Source organism: Dipteris shenzhenensis, chromosome 3, assembly GCF_047967505.1.
Source record: "Dipteris shenzhenensis isolate YYH24624 ecotype China chromosome 3, Dip_SZ_1.0, whole genome shotgun sequence".
In the NCBI taxonomy this organism is placed as follows: domain Eukaryota; kingdom Viridiplantae; phylum Streptophyta; class Polypodiopsida; order Gleicheniales; family Dipteridaceae; genus Dipteris; species Dipteris shenzhenensis.
In genome coordinates this window covers 31,786,834-31,808,657 of record NC_141598.1, presented here as the reverse complement: position 1 = coordinate 31,808,657, position 21,824 = coordinate 31,786,834, and the positions used below count along the sequence as shown (strand labels likewise).

The 21,824-nt window shown below is 42.0% G+C and overlaps 1 protein-coding gene across 1 annotated transcript; it reads left to right on the top strand.

The window, feature by feature from the left end:
- Positions 1-964: 964 nt before the first annotated feature.
- On the top strand, positions 965-2,661 carry LOC147903663 (uncharacterized). The gene is made up of 2 exons (XM_087372797.1): positions 965-1,909; positions 2,163-2,661. The coding sequence occupies exons 1-2, from the start codon at positions 1,350-1,352 to the stop codon at positions 2,299-2,301; spliced, it is 699 nt and encodes a 232-aa protein (XP_087228923.1). The 5' UTR covers positions 965-1,349; the 3' UTR covers positions 2,302-2,661.
- Positions 2,662-21,824: the final 19,163 nt, after the last annotated feature.

The following is a 21,824-nucleotide window of genomic DNA, read 5'->3' as shown; positions in this document are numbered from 1 at the left end:
TCTCGTGACTTAAAAAAAGTATTCTTTCTTTGTATCTATATGTGTTCTTTGATATGAGAAGCTTCTTTTACTTCTTCTCTATCTTCCTTTGTGAATGTTGCTTCTTGTTTCTTCTATTGTAGTCTTTCTTTATTTGTGTTCTTCTTTTCTATCCTTTTTTTTCTTTTTCTTTTATATTGTTTTGTGTTGCTCTTGTAACTTTATGTTGGCCAGTTAACAAATTTCTTTAAGCACCAGCGCTCTCAAGTAAGGCTAGCATGTAGCCAAGGTCGAGGTGAGTCCTTGTGGGTCTTCAACGACAGGCAAATCAGATTAACTTGAAACCTTTTAGAGATGAACCTTGCCTTCTTGACACAATGGTCTTTCCATTTCTGCACAATCTACTCTCCTTAGATTCCACTTTCCTAGTGGTGATTTGTATATAATTCGAGGTGTGATTTTCCTTAACCCTACTTTTTTAAAGCAAATTTGTTGTCTGTCTGTCTGTCTCTCTCTCTCTCATGCGTGAGCGCATGCACACACACACACACTTTTCATTTTAGCAAAATCTCTCTCTCTCTCTCTCTCTCTCTCTCTCTCAGACATACACACACATGCCCGCGCACCCACCCACCCATTTAGAAAAAAAAAGAAACTACTATTCAATTAATTAAAGCAATTTACAACTCTTATTACCTAGTGTGGTAGCGAGAAGCACGGAAAAAAAACACACCCACACCTACACACACACACAATATCTCTCTCTCTCTCTGCAAACACATGCTTTTGTGTGTGTGTGTTGAAAGCACACACACTCTCTCTCAAATACAAGCGCGCACACTCTCTCGAAAGCACGCACGTGCTAAATGAATCTACTCTCTCTCTCTCTCTCTCTCATAGATGAGTGAATGCAATTGCAACTGGTCCGCCACCTTTTATTAATATCGAAAACCGTCATCTCAGAGGAGGCGGCTGTGAGCTGAGTGCAGCTGACTGCTGGGTTGGGAGGACGGGGGCGGCGAGTCGACTGTCTGGCTTGTCGTGCATCTCCCCATCAATTGATGCTGCTCACCGCACCTCCATCCTCGCACTCCCTCTCCTTTTGGTGTTCTTGGGTCTTCCTCAGATCCTTCCTCCTCGCTTGCTGGAGCCCATCTCGCCCTCCCTGCTCCCTTTCCCCACTCCCTCGGCATCTTCTTGGGTCCTTTCCCTCCCCCCTCGCCGCACTGTGTCCACCACCCCTTCAGCTTTGCGTCATACCTCCCTTCTCTCCTTAGCTCCTCTTCTCCTTGCTATTGATCTCCTTCCCTCCCGTCGTTTGCCTTTTTTACCGCCTTGTAGACTGTAGTATCGTTCATCACAGGGTCGTGATGACAGGAAAACCGTCCCGCCACATCCCGAGGAGCACTAGCATGTCTCGGTTAGGATCTGGGCTGCAGCACGATATAAGAGGTGTAGTACCAGCTCGTACTGCCGTCTCACAGGAGCCTTCAACCACAGATTGCTCACCGGCTGAAGAAATTGCAGACGCACTCAGAGCATCTACCGGTTCTCAGAATTTTCGAATAGCCGGGAATGAGCATCCTCCAGAAGAGTTCGAACAGGATCTCTCTTATAAAGGGAAAGAGGATCAACTTCTAAACGAAGAGATCCACTGTAAATTGCTACCTCCGAGTGAGCCATCATCCTTAGCCGTTCAGCTTGGACTGTACTCGTTGGGGAGTAACAAAGAGGCTTACAGAGAGGGGCTTTTAGTCAGCTCTCACATGTCCAAAGGAAACACCCTCCTAGAGGATCCAAGGGTGCCATCCATGGGAACCGTTTCTAAACGACATGAGGGAGCGGAGTCCCTTCCGTTTGCTAATTTTCTGGATGCTTGCTTTATCTGCAAGCGCCGGCTTGGGCAAGGAATCGATACTTATATATACAGGTACTCTTTGCGACTGAATTGCCTATTTTACATATGTCGCCTGAACTAAGCGTAACTGGACGAACCCGTGCTCAACTAAGCGTAACTGTGCTCAGTATATCTGCTAGTGTGGCCTCTAAACTATATCTGCTATTTTCTGGGAAAGAAGTATATATTTGCTAGTGTCGCCTGTGAAAGGCGATTTCAAAGCTCTACTGAGAATCTGTCTACCGGCCTCACTCTCATGTTTTTTCTCTTTTTGGCCTTGTCATAGAGGAGAAAGAGCGTTCTGCAGCACCGAGTGCAGACATCATCAAATCCTCATGGACAAGCAAAAAGATAACTGTAACGTGACGAATTCCAAGAGTCGCCCAAGTACTCATGGTCGTAAAAGCACGACCCCCATTGCGTAGTGGGCAGCGATACTAATTTTCTTCGTCTTCAGGCTCAGTTCTAAGTTCCTCAGTATCATAGTTAAGTGAAGGCCTTTCTGCTTAGCATCATATCATCTCCATGTGAAGATATTTCTTTAATGAGAAGGGCGGTGTGGGACTCGAGTGTTCTACTTCTTGATCCTTATTAGACAGACCCTGCATATGAGCTGAGTCGCAGCATAGGATCGTACTTTTTACAGCGGTGTACAATTGTATGCTTAACTGTTGCCTTAAGTCCTCTGTAAGCAAATCGCTCTTTTAATTAGAGCTCTTCGTAAGTATTGCTGCCATGTTTTGATATCCTTGTAAGCAAATCCCTCTTTTAAGAAGAGCTCTTACTGCCAGCATGGTTATTGGAAAATATATGGTTTGAAGCTAGTCGTGTTTAGAGTTCATGCAGTCACCAAACGATATTATTTACAGAGGTGGTAAACAATATAACGCAATTCAATCTCATTTAGAAGGGGTTCAATTTTAAAAAACTATATTTGGATGAAAAAAGGTGATATTATGAATGTTCACAAGGCTTTAATAGTTGGTTGACTTGCTTTGCATTTGATGGCGATATATTGAAATGCATCTCTAAATACTTCCACTTGGTTAAAGCAACTTGCTGTACTACAAACGCTCTCTTGTCACTTACACTCTTGAATTATACCAAAGAAGAGAAAGCTCATGATCTTTTTCAAGATCCATTGAAATTTGCAAGGAGAGTTCAAGGTCGCATCGTAATTGTCTTATCCATGGTATTTCTTGTATCTTACATTTTGCACCTTGAAAATGTGTATAGGACCTTGGATAACGGAATGGTGTATAGATCCACCCATAAGGAAGCTTTGGCATTATATACAATGAGGAATCTACATGTTGAGCACATTCCTCTCCTTATTGGTTCCCTCCACCTCCCCCCAGTTTGTGGTGGAGATAACATTTTCCTTATCGACCACTAGAATTAGGAAATAGGAACATAACAACAAATTTAACATGGAAAGATCCCCAATATTTTCAAAGATTTGTTGTCGCTAGTCATTCAAAACGTTAGTTAATGATATACTCGCCTATTCAATAGTCATGAGCACCATGTTGTATTGGTAGGTCTGCTTGTGATGGCTTGACTCATGGGCCAACATTTTGCCTCAGCTTTCTACAATCAGGTCCTTATGATTCGAGGCAGGCTAGAACTAGGTGCTATTTGAATGCACTGGGTTACACCTTTGTTGTGGGAAGGCAGCAGAGGAAGGACCAAAGGCATCAGTTCGAGGAGCTTAGGAGGAAGATGGCCTAGGAGATGGAGGATAAAAAAGATTTAGCATTTGTCTCTGATCCAGAGAAGGCTAGAGAGGCTAGGGATATAGTGAGCAAATGTCGATGGGAGGTCTCTCAGAGTCTGTCAGTTAATCTACTGACCATAATTCGGCGAGGGAATCCTCGGAGGGGTTGAATAAGCCGAAAGCATTATTGAAACGAGTCACATATCTTTTAGCTAGGATGACTCCTTCCTACCATATGAATCTCGGGTTCTTACAGAGATCCCAACATTGTTACGCATGGCTGCTGCCTCTTTTTTGGAATGGATTTTACTACATGGTTGATAAGCTACTATGATGGAGTGGTCTTGTCTGACAATAAGTATCTCTTCACATCTGATCCTACAACATCAACCATTTCAAATCTCCTCCATTTTACAATGACAAGGTTGTTTTCTTAAAATTTAGTTGCTAATGGGAAAACAAATAGCTTCTCCTTTGCACCATCCTCACACCACACTATGGGCATTTGTTGCCACAAATGCAGTAAATTTAGTGCCATTCAAAATCTCCCTTTGAACAATCATTGGCTCCCATGCAGAATGTGGTGTGTTAAACTTGCTTGCCCTTGCAAAACACAATGAGGATCTAAAGTAGCTGATAGATGGGTTATTCACCTATGAGACATGGGCATCTATATCCATGAAGAAATGCTCAGGTATGTCCACATCTTAGGACATTCAAAGCTTGGTCATAGTCTATGTGTGTTTTGCAACAACACACATTCTTGTCTTTGAGTCTCTTAACATACTAGGGTTTGCAATTCTTGTCTATGTCTCTTAACATTCTAGGGTTTGCAATGCTCAAAGCTCCTCTTCCTAATCCTTATTGGAGTGTTCTTAGCCTTAAATCGCCAGGTATAGCTTCGTCTTCTCATACAACAAATTCTAAAGAGTACATTGAAAATCTACCATAGTAGCATGGTGTTTGCAAGAAGCAACCACCAACACAATGGTTTCAACTTGCACGGTGATGGTTATTATTTCAACCACCATGATAATTGCTTGCAAAACAATTCTCTCTCTCTCTCTCTCTCTCTCTCTCTCTGTCTCTCTCCAACCGCTTATTTCAGAAGATGCAAAAGAAAATATAAGGAACTTCTTTCGAGGTGATCCATCTCCAAGGCCAAACTAAGTTTTGGTGACCCATGTTAACTTTTGGTGGTTGTAATACTTAAGGACACCAATTTTTGTGGTTATATAAATAATTTTTTAGAATTCTAAGGTTGTAATTATTTTCCAATGCTTTACCCCAAATTGGGTGCTTGTAAAACTATTTTTGTACAATTTTGATACTGCAAACAATGTTTTTTAAATTTTGAGTGTTTTATCTTGTTTTGGACAATGCATGCATTTGGTTTGTTGGTTCTTTAATAATTGAAGCAATTTCTTTACAACAATGCATAATGGTCATTTTTAAATAGATTTCTTTGGAGGATTGAATATTTTGCACATTTCCCCTAAAACATTTCAAGGAAAAAGTCCATATGGCCATTCAGGCCCAAGGAAAGGCATTTGCACATGGGAAAAATGACATTTTTTTTCTCAAATTGTTAGAGGGGTTAGTTTGGGGCATTCAATGTTGTTTGTCCCATTCGTGCACCCATGGGTCCAAATGGCTAATGCCTCCCAAAATTTTTTGGGGCAAATGCTATAGCACCATGGAAAGTCTATTTGCTACAAAAAGTTCAAACAAAAGAGCCTAAAATTTTGACGTTTGGGACAAATTCATTGTGATGCAATTTTTTGAAAAACATTAGATACATTTAGGTCCAAATAATTGGGGGTTGGATTTTGCGATGTCGTCTAGTCCATTTGTGTGCCCACATGCACATGGGACAAAATGGCCAATTTCCCCCAAATGTTTTGGGGAAAACACTATATGGCACCATGGGAAGTTCACCATAACAATTCAAACAAAAGAGCCTAAATTTTTTGATATTTAGGTTAAATGCCTATTGATGCCCTTTTTGGGGCACATGTAGTGGCTTTTGGACACTATTTTAGGCCAAAATAAAGTTTGGGGGAAAATGGACATTTGGATCCCATGTACACATGAGTGTGAATAAATACCGTATGGCTCATATGCATGCCCACATGCACATGAAGCCAAATGGCCATTTTTCCCTAAAGTGTTTTTGGGGGTTGGCTATTTGGCATCATGGGAGGTCCAAATCACAACAAAATTAAAACAGAAGTGCCTAAATTTTTGATATTCGGGACAAATGCCTATTGATGCCCTTTTTGGAAAAAGTGTAGCTACATTTAGGTCCAAATGCCCTTTGATAAGTAGGAGTTATCTTTTGGGAACACGTTTTGGCATTTCCCCCAAAACATATTTGAGAAAAAAATGGCCATTTGGTCCCATGTGCACATGGGCATGAACATGGACTAGACAACGATGTTCTTGTAAGAAAACAATACAACGTCTATGCTCAAAAAATAATAGGATCTCGTACGCAAGAGAGAAAAATAGATAATATGGAGAATCAAAAAATTTGATTAGTGTAGAACTGATACAATAGATGGCACTGCCTCCCAACTGTGCGCTCCTGTGAAAGAAGCTTCAATGGCAAGCTGGAAACAGTAGAGGACGGAGGCTGGATGCTAAGGAATCAGGGTTGCTGCAGCTAGTGATGAAATGGGCTTCATGGGCTTGCTCTTATATACCCAACCACTAGTCGTATCCGGTGACTGACCCAGTCCACCCAAAACGGTCGACTGGGAGTTGGTTTCGAAATAGGCCACCGACCACACGATAGAACTGTGGCGTAAAATAGAGCAACTCACCTATGGTTTCCGTTCGGCCCAAAGCCATCCGAGATCATCTGGGGCTCCAAACAGGCCTCGCAACCCGAGAGTGGGCTACCTCGAGAAATGCTCCATCTACCCTCAATGCAGTCAGTCATGGGATGCCTTCCCGCACTTGCATGTAGCCTAGTTGGCAGTGTGCCAACTCCGTCTAGCCATCAGGCCACACATGGCCCCCATCTGGTGTCCAAACCAAGACCTACCGGATAACCGAGCTACTCAAATGCCTTCTCCTCATATGGGGGGCTTACAAGTAGAGTTAGCTGGTTTCCGCGTAGCTACATGAGAGTGGAGCATTGATATATAACACCCCCCCTCAATGTCCACCCACAAGTGAACTTATTTTTTTGGCCCAATGCCAAGTCGATGAAGATGCCTCTCCAGCAAGTCTCTTCTAAGAGCCTTCATGAAGATGTCCGCAGCATTCTCTGTAGTCAGACAGTACAGCAAGTCGATCTCTCTATCCATGATGAGCTCGCATACAAAGTGATATTGAATCTCAATGTATTTTGTGCGAGCGTGGAACACAGGGTTCTTTGCAATCGCCATGCAACTCTAATTGTCACATGATAATTGCGTAGGCTTGTTTTGCACTACACCCATGTGCAACTATGGGTTGCTTCTTGCTGACCCATGACACAGCTCTAGATCCAAGTGAGAAACAATAACCTGTCACTGATCTCCTGCTGTCCAGTCTCTTGCCCAATCCAAGTCACAGAATCCGATCAAGATGTTGCCCTTGGTATAGGTGATGCCATAATCAAGTGTGCCTTTGATGTATTTTAGCACCTGCATCCCTACCCTCTAATGGTTCTCTCGGGGCTTATTGAAAAACTTGCTTAGTATACCAGTCGCAAAGTTGATGTTCGACCGCGTGTTGCACAAGTAAATCAAACTGCCCACAAGTCTTCTGTACTTCGCTTCGTCCACCAATGGTGATGAATCCTCATTAGAGAGCTTCACATCAACCTCCATAGGGGTACCAATTGTCTTGCACTCAGCCATGCCAAATGCCTTCAGTATCTCTCCAGCATACTTCAGCTATGAAACGAAGATCTGTTTCGGCTCTTACCAAACTTCAATTCCCAAACAGAAATGCATCAGTCCGAGGCCTGTCATTTCAAACTCTCTTCCTAGCAAATGCTTTGTCTGCGAGATCTTCTCTTCATGGTTCCTTGTTATGACAAGGTCGTCCACATAAAGGACCACGATCATACATCTGTCTCCTTCTCTGAAGATATACAAATTTGCATCAGATGGGCTCCTCCTAAACTTGTTTTGCAAAAAGTAGGCATCAATCCGCTGGTACCATGCTCGTGGGGCCTGTTTTAGCCCGTAAAGTGCCTTCTTCAGTTTACAAACTTTACCTTCTGCACCGGGGATCACAAAACCCGGTGGTTGTTCCACGTATACCTCCTCCTTGAGATCCCCATTTAGAAAGGTGGATTTGACATCCATTTGAAACATGGGCCAACTTCCCTGGGCTGCTAAAGCCAAAAGACTGCAAATTGTGGTTAGTCGAGCTGTGGGAGCAAAAGTATTCTGATAATCAAAACCATGTACTTGTGCGAATCCTTTTACCATGAGCCGAGCCTTGTACTTATCCAATGTGCCATCGGACTTGTACTTGGTCTTGTATACCCACTTGGTTCCGATGACCTTGCATTTTGGTGGACGATCCACAAGGTCCCAAGTGTTATTCTTCATTATGGAGCCATACTTTGACTGCATAGCCTCCATCCACCTATCATTAGCCTGTGCCTCTTCAAAACACTTGGGTTCATAAGCACGGATCACCTCTGTCATCAAAGCATAGTTGACCAAGTGTTCCTGCGCCCTTCTTTGCTCCTCTAATCTCTTGGACCGGGGTGTTCGGATGGTTTCTCCTCAATGGCTGGAGGTTCTCTGCTGTCCAAAAGCTTCTTTACCCACTTCAGGAATGGCCATTGCCGTTGTGGTTCTACAGGCTCTTCTTCATCTTCTTTATCTTGAATCCTCCCAAGCACCGTTGGGGGGAGTTCGGTCTACTGTTGGTGGTGGTACTGGATGGATATCCTGGTCCTGGTTATCTGGGAAGGAAGCATCCTCCTCCAATTGATGCGGCTGTTCTGAGAAGACCACATCGCGACTTACTATTACCTTCTTGGTAATAGGGTTATAGAGATGGTAACCCTTTGCCTCTTCACTGTAGCCCAAGAAAATACACTTCCGGCTCTTCGGTTCCCATTTGGGCCTGTTAGCATTAGGGACATGCACAAAAAAATCACATCCGAAAACTCTGAAATGTGCAGCTAAAGGTTTCTTACCAGAAAAGGCCTGCAGTGGAGTCATCCCATTCACAGCCTTCGTGTAGCTATGATTCAAAATGTTAACTACCGCGTTACATGCTTCGGCCCAAAAAGTCTTTGGCAAATCTTTCCCTTTCATCATACTCCTGCCCATTTCAAAGATGACATGCATCTTGTGTTCTGCTACTCCATTTTGCTGTGATGTATATGGTGGGGGTTTCTGCCTCTTGATCCCATGACTTTTGCAGTAACTTTCATATTCAGTTGATGTGAACTCTCCACCTCTATCTAATCTCAATTTCTTTACCTTCTTCCCTATTTCTTTCTCGACCATTACATGCCATTCCTTGAACTTACTAAAAGCCTCATCTTTAGTCTTCAGGAAGTATATCCATATCCTTCTACTGTAGTCATCGATCAGTGTCATGAAGTAGTGGGAACCACCCAAAGCTTCCGTCTCCATCTTTCCGTAGAGGTTTGTGTGAATGAGCTCAAGAGGAGCATTTGCCCTGCTGGCCTCTTTAGGAAAGTGCTGCCGATGCTGGGGGACGAGAATTTTTCGAGCGAAATCTTCCGAGCATCCGAGCGAAGGAAAAAAAAAGCTTCTAACTATGCAAAAATATGAAAAAAATAGATAAGAAGAAAACATAGTTTCACTTAGAAATATGAAAAGTATTATAGGAATGCCTATTTTATACATGAATATTTATGTGAATCTTTGGGAATGGTGAGAACATAATGGGATGGCTTTTGAAGAAACCCACATGTAGAGTAGACTTCTCTATGAAAATTCCCTTATGATCCTTCTTACAACTTTTTACTTAATAGGGGGTGACATTGAAAAACCTCTCTCAACCTATCTTCATGAAAGGGTTTCTCCAAAGAAAACTCATTGAAGCAAGCCATCAAGGTAGTTTTGCCAGCGAAACCCCTTTGAACAAGGTCTTTCAAGGTAGTTTCGCTGGCGAAACTACCTTGGACAGCACTTTTAAAAGTGACATAACTTTCACATCCAATGTCCAAATATAGTCATTCAGCCACTCAAATTGATCGGAAAACCCCATTTGAGCACATCTATGGGGTTATATTTTGAAAAACCTTGCATATATAGTATTAAATATTACATGTATTTTATGAGAGTGATATATAAGCCCAAGTTAATATACTTTTTTAAGGTAATAACAAGGGTACAAAGGGATGTCTATGGATAGGAAGATTTATGTTATGTAAAAATGAATGAGTGACTAGTTTGTATAATTTTATGATAAAGGGATCTAGTTCTAATGAAAATAAAAGTGTAAAAACCATATTTCCTAAAGAAATACTATTTTTAAAATCTCTTGAAAAACACGCTCGTATAAACCTGCTCATAGGTTTTTGCTCGTAAAATTGACGCACCCCCGATGCTGCTTGCCCCCATCATGCAAGCTTCACATACATCGAGCAGATTTGTAATTTTTGGTAGGTCTGCAATCATTCCACTTTTATGCATCTCCTTCAAAGAACTAAGGTTTAAATGACGAAACCTCTCATGCCATAGCTTAGAGTTCTTCACATCGGCTTGAGCACTGAAAGCTAAGAGTTCATAGATGTTGTTGCGCCATGTACCTTTACCAACGACCTTCCTTTGATCCAGCATAGAAAGTCGAATCTTCTCGAGTCCTTGTCTTTTGATCCAGCATAGAAAGCCGAATCTTCTCTAGTCCTCGTCTTTTGACACATCTCCTCCTCTAGAAGCATCACACTGAAATCCTCAAAGTTGAGGGGCAGATTTCTATTCTATGTATTTAGCGCTATAACAAGACGATCGTACTTTGGCGGGAGAATCCGTATGCACCTCTGTGCTAGATTCTCGCTGGCGATGGTGATGCTAATTGCAGTCATCTAATCGCACAGATTCTTCACCCTGGTGATGAACTTCTTTGCCGCTTCAGACTCAAACAATTTTTCGTTCGTTTGTGAGTCTCCAGATTTTGAATCTGCCTTTGATTCGTGGTCTTGTACTGATTTTTCAAGACTATCCATGCCTCCTCCGCTATGGTGACATGTTGAATTAAGGCCATGATGGAATCACTTACATTGCAGAAAATAGAACACATCACATCTGCATTTCTTCTTGTCCACATGAGAATCTCATTTGCAGTTGGTACTATCTATTGTCCTACATTGGTTGGATCTGGTCTCGCAACCGGCCTCACATCCACCCCAGTAGCAGTGTCTCAAAACTTGTATGCGCTTAGGATGGCCTTCATCTTGAACTTCTAGAGTGGATAGTTAGAGCCGTCCAACTTTTCGCTTTCGCCGAATGGTGGAATTCACAGTCTTATGGGTTGGGCCATCTCTCACAATCTACTCGCAAACAGAAACACACTATCAAATCTTCTTGCTAGACTCCAGGCTCTGATACCATGTAAGAGAACAATACAACTTCTGTGATCAACAGATAACAAGATCTCATATGCAAGAGAGAAAAATAGATAGTATGGAGAATCAAAAAATTTGATTACTGTAGAACTGATAAAATAGATGGCGCTGCCTCCCAACCGTGCGCTCCTATGAAAGAAGCTTCGATGGCAAGCTGGAAATAGTAGAGGACGGAGGCTGGATGCTAAGGAATCAGGGTTGCTGTAGCCAGTGATGAAATGGGCTTCACGAGCTTGCTCTTATATAGCCACTAGTATAGTCGGTTGGACCCAATTGGGTGACCGACCTAGTCCGCCCAAAATAGTCGACTGGGGGTCGGTCCTGAAATAGCCACCGACCACACGATAGAATCGTGGCGTAAAATAGAGCAACTAACCTACGGACTTCGTTTGGCCCAGAGCCATCCGAGATCATCTGGGGCTCCAAACGGGCCCCACAACCCGAGAGTGGGCTACTCCAAGAAATGCTCCATCTACCCTCAATGCGGTCAATCATGGGATGCCTTCCCGCACTTGCATGTAGCCTAGTTGGCAGTGTGCCAACTCCGTCCAACCATCAGGCCACACATGGCTCCCATCTGGTGTCCAAACCAGGACCTACCGGATAACCGAGCTACTCAAATGCCTTCTCCTCATATGGGGGGCTTACAAGTAGAGTTAGTTGGTTCCCGTGTAGTTACACGAGAGTGGAACATTGATATCTAACAGTTCTTTGGATCAAATGCATGTCCATGCAAACATGGGGCCAAATGTCCATTTTTTTTGAAATGTTTTTTAGGATTGGCTATCTAGCATCATCGGAGGCCTATTCATAACAAAAATTAAGGAACAATTCAATGAGAATTTGATATTTGGGGGAATGCTTTACATTGGGCCACATGCCCTTTTTTTTTGAAATGTTTTAGGGAAAATGCCATACATGTTGCTAAATAGCATGCTTAGTGAATTTTTTTTGAACAATATACAATAATTTCATGGTTGAGGAATTTTGGAAATTCTGGGGTAGTGAAAACTGTCATAGTGAAATTTCATAAGGCCAAATGACCATTCTTTTACCCTCTAGCACTCACTGCTAGGAGAATGGACCAAAGTTCTTGCCAATTTCATTATAACTTATTGGTGCAGTAGGTTAGTGCTCACATTTTGTTTTTTTCTTTGGCTTTACCACCACTTCGCCCATCCCTACACCATTGCTAGGAGATTCGATTCTCCCACCATTGCTAGAAGATACAACTCTTAAACCCACCCTCTACCACTACTATGAGATACAATTTAATTTCATCCAAAGTTCTTGGCAAGTCCATTATAAATTACAAACACATTTTTTTCAAAAAACTTTAGACTAGTAATCCACATAAAAATTAGTTACAATGATTGTAGATAACACAAATACAATTTTACCACGATCAAATTAAATTTCATTGGAAATTACCAATATTTTGGAGAAAAGAAAAATGTGTTTCTGGTAGACACCATGCAATATGATTTTACTTAACAAGATTTTGTCTTTCTTTGCCTCCTCAACTCTTTGCAATATTTCTGCTCTTCTCTGGGGTGCCAAGATAGTACTGTTGTGTGAAGTTGTCTACAATTTGTACTGCAACATAAAAACCTACGAAAGTCCCCATAGTAGTAGCTACCAAAATTCTTCATGCTAATCTTTCTCCAAAAGTAGAGAGACCTAGATCTTCCCTCACCAACATACATTTATGCACGGATGGATCTAAAGGCACAATGGGCATTAGCTTTGAAAGTTGCCTACATTTTATCAACTCGTCCTTCCATGAGGTGAGAATGTAGGATGGGGACACACAAGGATTTGGCACTTGAACATGTCCATGTAATGGCCTAGTTCTAAGTCCATACCTATATTTCTCCTTGACCCAAACGTTGCATCACAAAATCAACTTCAATGACATCCTGAGAGTTGTAATAACCATATTAGTAATCTTTATTAAAAATCATTAATTTAAGAACATTGCATCAAAAGAATTGGCAAATATCATTAACTTACAATCTTTTCTGCATCTCTTTGGTCGTATCCCCTTGTGCATTCCTAAAAAGTCATTAACCCAACCAAGACATATGAAGGGCTCCTAAACCAAGCCATTGTCTTGGAGAAAAGTGGTGCAACTAGGTCCAAATAGAAGATGAAAGGTGAGGAATCTAAGGGCAATAAATTCAAGTGCAAGCTCAATAAGTCCTTGTAGAAATTGAGTATTCAAGGGAAGCCTGAGCCTAATGAGAAGTGGTGCAATTAGTGTTCTCAACGAGGACACATTGAAAACCAAGTATTGTTTCTTGTATGGGGGAGCTCCTCAAGTCTCGTAGATATGACGTAAGGAGAGCTATTAAGTTAGGTAATAAGCCCAAGCCATTGTGGGCGGACCTAAAAGATTGAAAGAAAGAGAAGAAGGAGTACAAGGGAAATCTAGATGCATTCACAACTCAGCAGAGGGTGGCGAGGAGATGCCTAGAGACTGTAGGTCCTTTGTGCCTTGGGAGCGGTGGTGGTAGACTAGGCAATGAGGCATGGGTCATAGTTAGATATTCATCTTCTAGTGAATATCTAATATGTCTAGTTGTTCAAATGTTTTGTCATTCATATCTAACTCCTTGAATTTGGATCCATAGGAATCTGTGATTGATAGGCCTCCAACTGACGAGGAGTACAGAAGGGCATCCAAGATTGGAGCCTTGGTTTTAGGAGAAGAAGGATGGAGGAATCCAAATCAATTGGCACAAGGTGGCAGCGTGCCATGTGAGTATACCTTAATCCTCATCATTGATATTTGAGTTCACCGTTGTCTTACAATTGATGCTCTTATCTTTCCCAACTTGTTTTGTTCTTAGGGAGGCATGTCGACCAACCCATTTGGAGATCCGGACTTAGAGACTACATCCGTAGAAGTGGAGGGCGAGGGATCAAGCCTACACAGAGAGGCCGAGGGCCATGAGGAGGGTGAGGAGGGTGAGGACGAGGAGGGCAAGAATGATGAGGAGGGCTAGGAGGAGCAATAATAGGATAGAACATTTGGTCGTTTTGTATTTTGGAACTTTTGCCATTTTGTAGCACAATATTTTGGCATATTTTTCATTTTGGAGTTTGGCACTTTGGCCATTTTGTAGCACATTACTTCAGTAGATTTTCCATTCTCAACTTCAGCACTGCCGCACTACTTTTGCCATTTTGTAGACCTTTTTTGTAACATTGTAATAGGATTTTGTATACCTCTTTTGTAACATTTACTCATGATTCTAATGAGAAAAAACATTGTGGAGTAGGATGGGGCTGGAACAAGCCCCATCCTACCCCACAAATTTTTTTTTTGCTTCTGTTAAAATGTAGATATATACCAATGCCCATACCGACACTGCAGTGTTGATATATACTGATGGTAATACCAATGCTCATACCAACACTAATAGCTATCTCTTACCAATGCCCATATAGATGCTCATATCGACACTTTCTTTACAATGTACATACCGAATGCACATTTCTACACTTTTCACTTGTTAATTTTTTTTTCTTTGTATTTATCATTAGTATCGGCATTGGAAATTTTTATCCAATCCCGAACCATAGGTGGAAGTTGTCTGACAACCCTATCAAATAGGTAGGAATATCCTTAAAAATATGTCCACCTTCCTGTGGCTCATTATGCACAAAGGTGTGTGGACAAATAATAGAAGTTGCAAGATAGGCAAGGGTAATGGAACCTGTAAAAGAAGTGCCTAGACAAGCAGGAGGATGTTTTCCATCTACTTATCTCATGCCCTACCGCAAGAAGAGCCTGGAAGTTTGTTCAGATACAACTAGGATAACCTAGTATCAATTGGAAGGCCATTATTTTGGGGGATTCTTTGAAGACTCCTTATGCCACTTGGACCTGGTGTTGTCTCTATGCCAACATGGACTTAGGTAGAATAGAATGTGCATGTAGAGTAGCGGCAAAGCTCCGCTTGTACTTGCATAAGGCTAGAAATAATCCCTCTTAGAAATCCAACTTGCATGTTCTACATGCAAGTTCTACATACGATTTCTACATGCAACTCCTACATGCGAGTTTTACATGCAACTCCTACATGCGAGCTCTACATGCAACTCCTACATGCAAGTTCTACATACAAGTCATACATGCAAGTTCTACATACGATTCCTACATGCAACTCCTACATGTGAGTTCTACATGCAACTCCTACATGTGAGTTCTACATGCAACTCCTACATGCAAGTCCTACATGCAACTCCTACGTGCGAGTTCTACTTGCAACTTCTACATGCAACTCCTACATGCATGTTCTACATGCGAGTTCTACATGCAACTCCTACATGCAACATGCAACTCCTACATGCAACTTGCAACTCCTACATGCAACTTCTATATGCAAGTTTTACAGGTAGAGAGAGAATGTCTTACAATTCCTACATGCAGAGAGAGAAGCTCTCCAACTTGTATAAATACCCCATAATGGAATGAAGCCCACACTCTTTGGGGCATTGTGTTGAGTTCTACTTTGGTGTTCCAAGAAATTGTCCCAAGTGTCCATGCTTCCTTGCACTCCACGTCCAAAAGCATGTCCTAGCGTTGCAGCTCCTCCTCCCCTCTCCTCCAACCTTGCAACCCATCCTCTCCCTCTCCTCCTCCCTCCTCCTCCTTCCTTCTCCTCCTTCTCCCTTCTCCTCCTCTCTCCTCCTCCTCTCTCCTCCTCCCTCCTCCTCCTCCCTCCTCCTTTTCCTCCCTCCTCTCTCTTCTTTCCCCCATGCTCTTACACCTTCTTCCTCTCCCACTCCTGTGCTCCCGCTAAACTCTTAGTTCCTCAACCCTTAACCTCCATGATCTACAAGGGAGACGACTTCACCATGTACTCTACCCTGAACCTTGGATCCTCCTTCTAACCCTGGAACCTCTTTTAAACTTTGGAACCTCTCTAAACCTTGGAACCTCCTTCTAAACTATGGAACCTCTTTCTAAACCTTGGAACCTCCTTCTAAACCTTCGAACCTCCTTCTAAACCCCGAACTTCCCTCTAACCCTTAAACTCTTCCTAAACCCCTCAATCCCCAATAAAGGCAAAAGCCTTCATTACCTCAACCATAATGATACATGTTCCTTTTACACATGCATGCACTATGTTTGCTTACCACACTTAAGCCTACGTCTCTCACTGGAATATGACTTGAGGTCCTAAGCTACACATATACTACAAATGACAACCCTGATATATCTGTAGGTGACAAAAAGCCTTGGAACCTTGCATACTGAGAATACCCTGCTCTTCCTATGCAAGCCATGGGAAAGAGCCAACACCTGGATTTTAGAGCTCATGCACACCACATTTGGATTTCCAAGAATGCTTACCAATTTAAAAATGAGGTCACTGATGCAAAACTTCTTTCTCTCATTGGTTTTACACTTATGCTATCTAGCTGCTACTTCTTTTTCCTCAAGCTAAGCTCTTACTTGACTAGGACATACATAATTATAATGAAGAAATTTGTTAACTCAACTTTGAAGTTTAGGAGCACCACTAGCTTTTTGTTCACTATGAAGCCACTTATTAAGACCTGCAACAACAAGTGCTGCCTTCTCTCTTCCCTATCAAAGAGGAACCCATGGATCCTCTCGGTCCTTTTGTCCTACCCCCTTGGAGGGTTTTTAATGTAGTTTTTCCTGGTATTTCTATGTACTAGTGAGCCTCTCATTAGGGAATTTTAACTCTGAATGACTAGATAATGATTGTATATATTCTTTAAAAGTAATAAAACAAACTTTTCTTTTGCCAAAAAAAGAAGAAGTTGTAGGAAGAGTGCAATAGGAAGGTCATTTGGAAAACAAGGAACTCATTTTGGGGCCCTATAAGAAATTCACTATTTTATCATTTTTCTTTGCTCCAAAATCTACAAAAATGTAAAGTGGGTTTTGCATCGTCCTAACTCATGTTGGCATTAGATTTTCATGTAAGAATCCCATAATTAACAATTAAGAATCTTTGTTTTTCAAAATTTTAAACTTCGCATGAAAGATAAACATGGACTTTTTTTTCCCCCAAAAAATGAGGGTTATATTATAATATCAAAAGATTATATACAACTATGCATTATTAGCAGAAAAATTTTCTCTAATAGGCATCATACACACTATCACAAGAGGGAAACGTGTCTGCAGGCACATGTAGACATCAAGAAGGTAACAGAACATCAATTGATCCGGGAAGATTTCCTCATAAGATAAACATCTAGGCTAGTTATTCTTTGACTTCAACATGATTTGACGTAGAGGCGTTAGGAACTAGAGGAGCAACAATAAGAGCTAGTGGAGAGGTGATGGGGTTACACATTCTTTCCCTGAATTCATCTGCAGTAAGTGCTTCTTGGTGAACCTTGTATGAGACGCTGGAAGGATCTGCATGCAAAATTGGCCTCTTGAAGGGATGCATAGGAGGAGAAATGATCCGTTTAGGATCCACTATCACAAAAACAAAGGTGACTTTTGGGCCTACAGAAGGAGGTGCTGACAAAGGGGGAGTTGAAGAAGGAGGGGGATTAGGAATCGGCAAGACAGAGGGGGTTGGCGCACATCTGTTCTACAAAAACTCTTCTTTTTTTTCTTCCACCAGTTCTACCAGTGACTTGGCTTGGTCGAGCAATGTGAATTCTTCATTTGCAAGTCTCTCTTCAACATTGAAGCAGTCTTGGGCTTGAGTGTGTAGAAGGCTGAGTTTTTTGACGTTATCTGTTCGTTCCTGTAGTCAGGCATAATGATTCAAAAACACTTTTAGTATCCATTAAAACATTATTAAACATCTTATTGCATCTGTGAAGCCAAATTGACCAAAGTGTTGTAGCTCTGATAACATTCCAATTTTGCGGAGCCCTATTAAGAGAGTCTTCGAGCAATATGACCGAGTAGCTAAGAGGGAAGGGAGCAATGCGTCTCTGTAATAGGTCCCATAATTCCCTGCAGAAGGAAAAATTGAGAAATAAGTGTGGAATATCCTCTCGCACTTTGTTGCAACATTTACACCAACCATTCCCATGACCGATCTTTTGGGCTCGGCCAGATTCCTCGGTGTAAGATGAGCCAAAGAAGGCACGATTGCTTCTCAGAAACCTCTCTATGAGAGACTACTTATTAGTGTCGTCTTTCCTATACCATGTTTTGTTGAGTCTAGCTATCATATCCTCCTATCCATCATAGAAGATCAAGACTGGTGAAAGATTCCACAGATCCACCCATCTAAATGTTGAGATATCAAGCTCCACTCGTGATATGCTAGGGTGATCATTGTGCATTTATGTCATCGACTTATTAGCTGTAGATGCGGTTAGTACACCGCCCATGAATAATAGCTAGATGACAACTATCTTTACGTACTCTAGTTAGTGGCTCAGTTAGTATGCCACCTTAGTTAGCCGAGTTTGGTTAGAGACCCACATATAGGGTTCATCTATTCCTTTTGTACGAAGAGAGAGTTCTTTTGGCTTTCACAACTAAGAAGAGGAAAACTGTTTTTAGCCTCCATCTTTGTGTGTATTCCCCCATTGTGTATGTGAGAAAGCTGCAAGTGAGACTCCTTACCTCTCTCCCACTCTCTTCACATGGTATTAGAGCTTGGTTCGTGGTAAGGAGCTCAAGAAAGCAAACCAAGTTTGTGGTGTCTTGGTAAGAGGATCAGTGTTGCTTTCCTTTTTCGAGTTTGGGAGCAAATCTCTACAGGTAGCACAGCCGGAAAGTGCAAGAGTGCACTGTCTCAGATTGGGATGCCCTTTGCGGTGTGGCGAGAGGGTAGTATATGCTACGAGCAAGGGCAAAGCCCTTGGTGACATTATTTTTTTGATTTGAGGCCATTTTGGGGCCCATTTTGGTGGCAGAAGTTTTTCGTAGGCACTCAAAAAGGTGCCCTGTTTTTGCTATGCGACCACTATTCTGCAGGTCGGTGAAAAGTTGCTATAGAAATTGCATCATATACCTATGTGTAGAGATATTGGGAGTGACAGAATCATTCTTATTGCCTATTGATGCAAAATCGTCACTAGGAAGTGATTGTGTGGTCAAATAGCACTTTCGTCAGTTTTGCAGATTTGCCCTTGTGAGGCAGAAGTTGTGTTTTTTGCGGTGACAGAATATTTTTGTAGGTGTTCTGTAATGGGGTCTGATGCTCTTTCAGAGATAGTCTTTGAAAAGCTTGACAAGAACAACTTCCCAGCATGGAATTTCAGAATGACGAATTTCCTTAAGGGAAGAGGCTATTGGGAGTTCATTACTAGAGCTGAACAAGAACAAGTTATTCCTAATGTTCCCAATCAACAGGAGTTGTAGGCATTTAAAGGCTAGCATGAGAGAGCTAGGAAAGTTATGTACTGGCTGTCTATCAGTATTTCAGATTCTATGATTGTGCATATTCAGGATGCAAGCATGCCGAAGGAGGTGTGGGATACTTTGACAAAAATTTATAGCACAAATACGCAAGCCAAGAAAATGCAGCCCAAGCAAGTTGCATAATGTGCAGAGAGAAAATATGAGCATCAATGACTACCACATGAAGGTGAAGAAGATTGCAAATGCACTTGCTTCCATTGGGTTGCCAGTGGAAGATGATGATTTAGTTTCTGTGACCTTGAATGGTCTAGGAAAGGATTATGCATAGTTCTAGACATCCATTGCCACCCGTGAGAACTTTCTTGATTTTGGGGAGTTGATTGCTCTTCTAATTTCTAAAGAGCAGAGAAATGGTGGTGCATCTTCTTCAGGAGGAACTTCAAAAGAAGTCTTCTTCTACTCAAATGCTGGAAGAGGTAGAGGCAGAGGTAGAGCAGGCCAATTTGGAGGCTGTGGCAGAAATCAAAATATGCAGCAAATTCAAGAAAACCAGTCCTATGGAGGAGGATGTGGTAACCTAAGGCAGGGGGAGCCAAAAGACAAGGGATGTTTTGAGAGCACCTAGTAGTGAGCCTATTTTGCGCAGGAGGTCTATCAGAGTTAAGTATCCTATGGATAGAGGTTAAAATATGATGGATTTACAGCCATTCACTACACTTGGAGCAGCAAGAAACAGCCTACAGTTGCCTTGTTGAGCACAGAGGCTAAGTACAGGGGTGTAGCAATGGCTGCATGTGAGGTAGCTTGGTTGCGTAAGCTACTTTATGATATGCATCAGTCTATAGGTGGGCCACTTGTCATTTATTGTGATAACATGAGTAGTATACACTTGGCAAATAACCCAGTCTATCATGCTAGAACAAAGCACATTGAGGTGCATTATCACTATGTGTAGGAGAAGCTTCTAGTAGGTTTTATTGATCTAGTTTATGTCAGCACAGAGGATCAGGTACCTAACATATTCAAGAAGGCATTGGGTGCAAAGAAGCTACGCAAGTTCAGAGACCTGCTTGGTGTATAGGAATCGGGATTGAGCTCAAGGGGGAGTGTTGAGATATCGAGCTCCACTCGTGATATGCCAAGGTGACCATTTTGCATTTATGTCACCGACTTGTTAGCTGCAGATGCGGTTGGTACACCGCCCATGAATAATAGCTGAATGATAGCTATCTTTACGCACTCTAGTTAGTGGCTCAGTTAGTATGCCACCTTAGTTAGCTAAGTTTGGTTTGAGACCCACAGATAGGGTTCATCTATTCCTTTTGTATGAAGAGAGAGTTCTTTTGGCTTTCACAACTAATAAGAGGAAAACTGTTTTTAGCCTCCACTTTTGTGTGTATTCCAGCATTGTGTATGTGAGAAAGCTGCAAGTGATACTCCTTACCTCTCTCCCACTCTCTTCACACTAAATTCTCTCATAGAAGGAAGTAGGCCACCACCTAGTGAGGGAAGGTTTCTCCGGTCTAGAGAGCTTGCCATTTCTTTACAAGGATAAGATCGAATCTGGTTAGTCTGTATGATACCAGGAGAAAGTTCTCGTTGTGCCACCTACCTTGACCATGGTCCCAGAGATCTCCCTAGGCTTTGATCCCTCTCTTGCTTAGTCTGAGAGTTGGTCCTCTCTTAGTGGTTGAGCATTGGTCCTCTCTTTAAGCTGGTCCTCTCTTAGTGGTTGAGCGCGCTGAATAGAATCGAGAACCAGATTGAGTCTTGACTGTAGAAGGTGCATGTTTTCCTTGTAAACCCCTTCCATTTAAAAAAAGGCCGCATATTTCCCAGGCTCTCCACATTCCTTTCCATAGCTCTGAACCTTTTGTGACACCTTTCTTGCCCAAAGAGGAGAGAGCCTAGGGGAATCTCTTTCCAGTGCCTGCATCGATCAGGTTTGACTTTCCTCACATTTTTTAATAGCAGCAAGGAAGCCCAAACTAATTTAGGATTTTGATAGGCTTTTAGAATCTAATGAGCCATAAATCTTGCTGATGTTTTGTTGACATCCATCACTCCTAGACCCGTTTCTGTCTTTGGCAGGGTACAAAAATTCCATCTAACTTTGGAGCTTTTGTTTTATTCTAAGGAGCTCCCCCACAAGAAATTTTGGAACAGTCTATTAGTTGGTCAAACTGTTTTTTTGTTGGGAACAAGCTATAAAATACAGTATGGATGGGTAAATGTAGTGGTTTAGCACAAACTTTCTCCTGGCTAAAGACAGTTGCAGACCTTGCCAATTATTGATTTTGCCCCTTGATTTTGCCCTTGAACTTGTCAATTACCCAATCCCATCTGT

Bases quoted from the DNA above. Each gene is read 5' to 3' on its own strand.
- LOC147903663 (XM_087372797.1), top strand. From the start codon at position 1,350: ATGACAGGAAAACCGTCCCGCCACATCCCGAGGAGCACTAGCATGTCT. The intron at 1,910-2,162 runs GTACTCTTTGCG...GCCTTGTCATAG, and splicing joins ATCGATACTTATATATACAG to AGGAGAAAGAGCGTTCTGCA.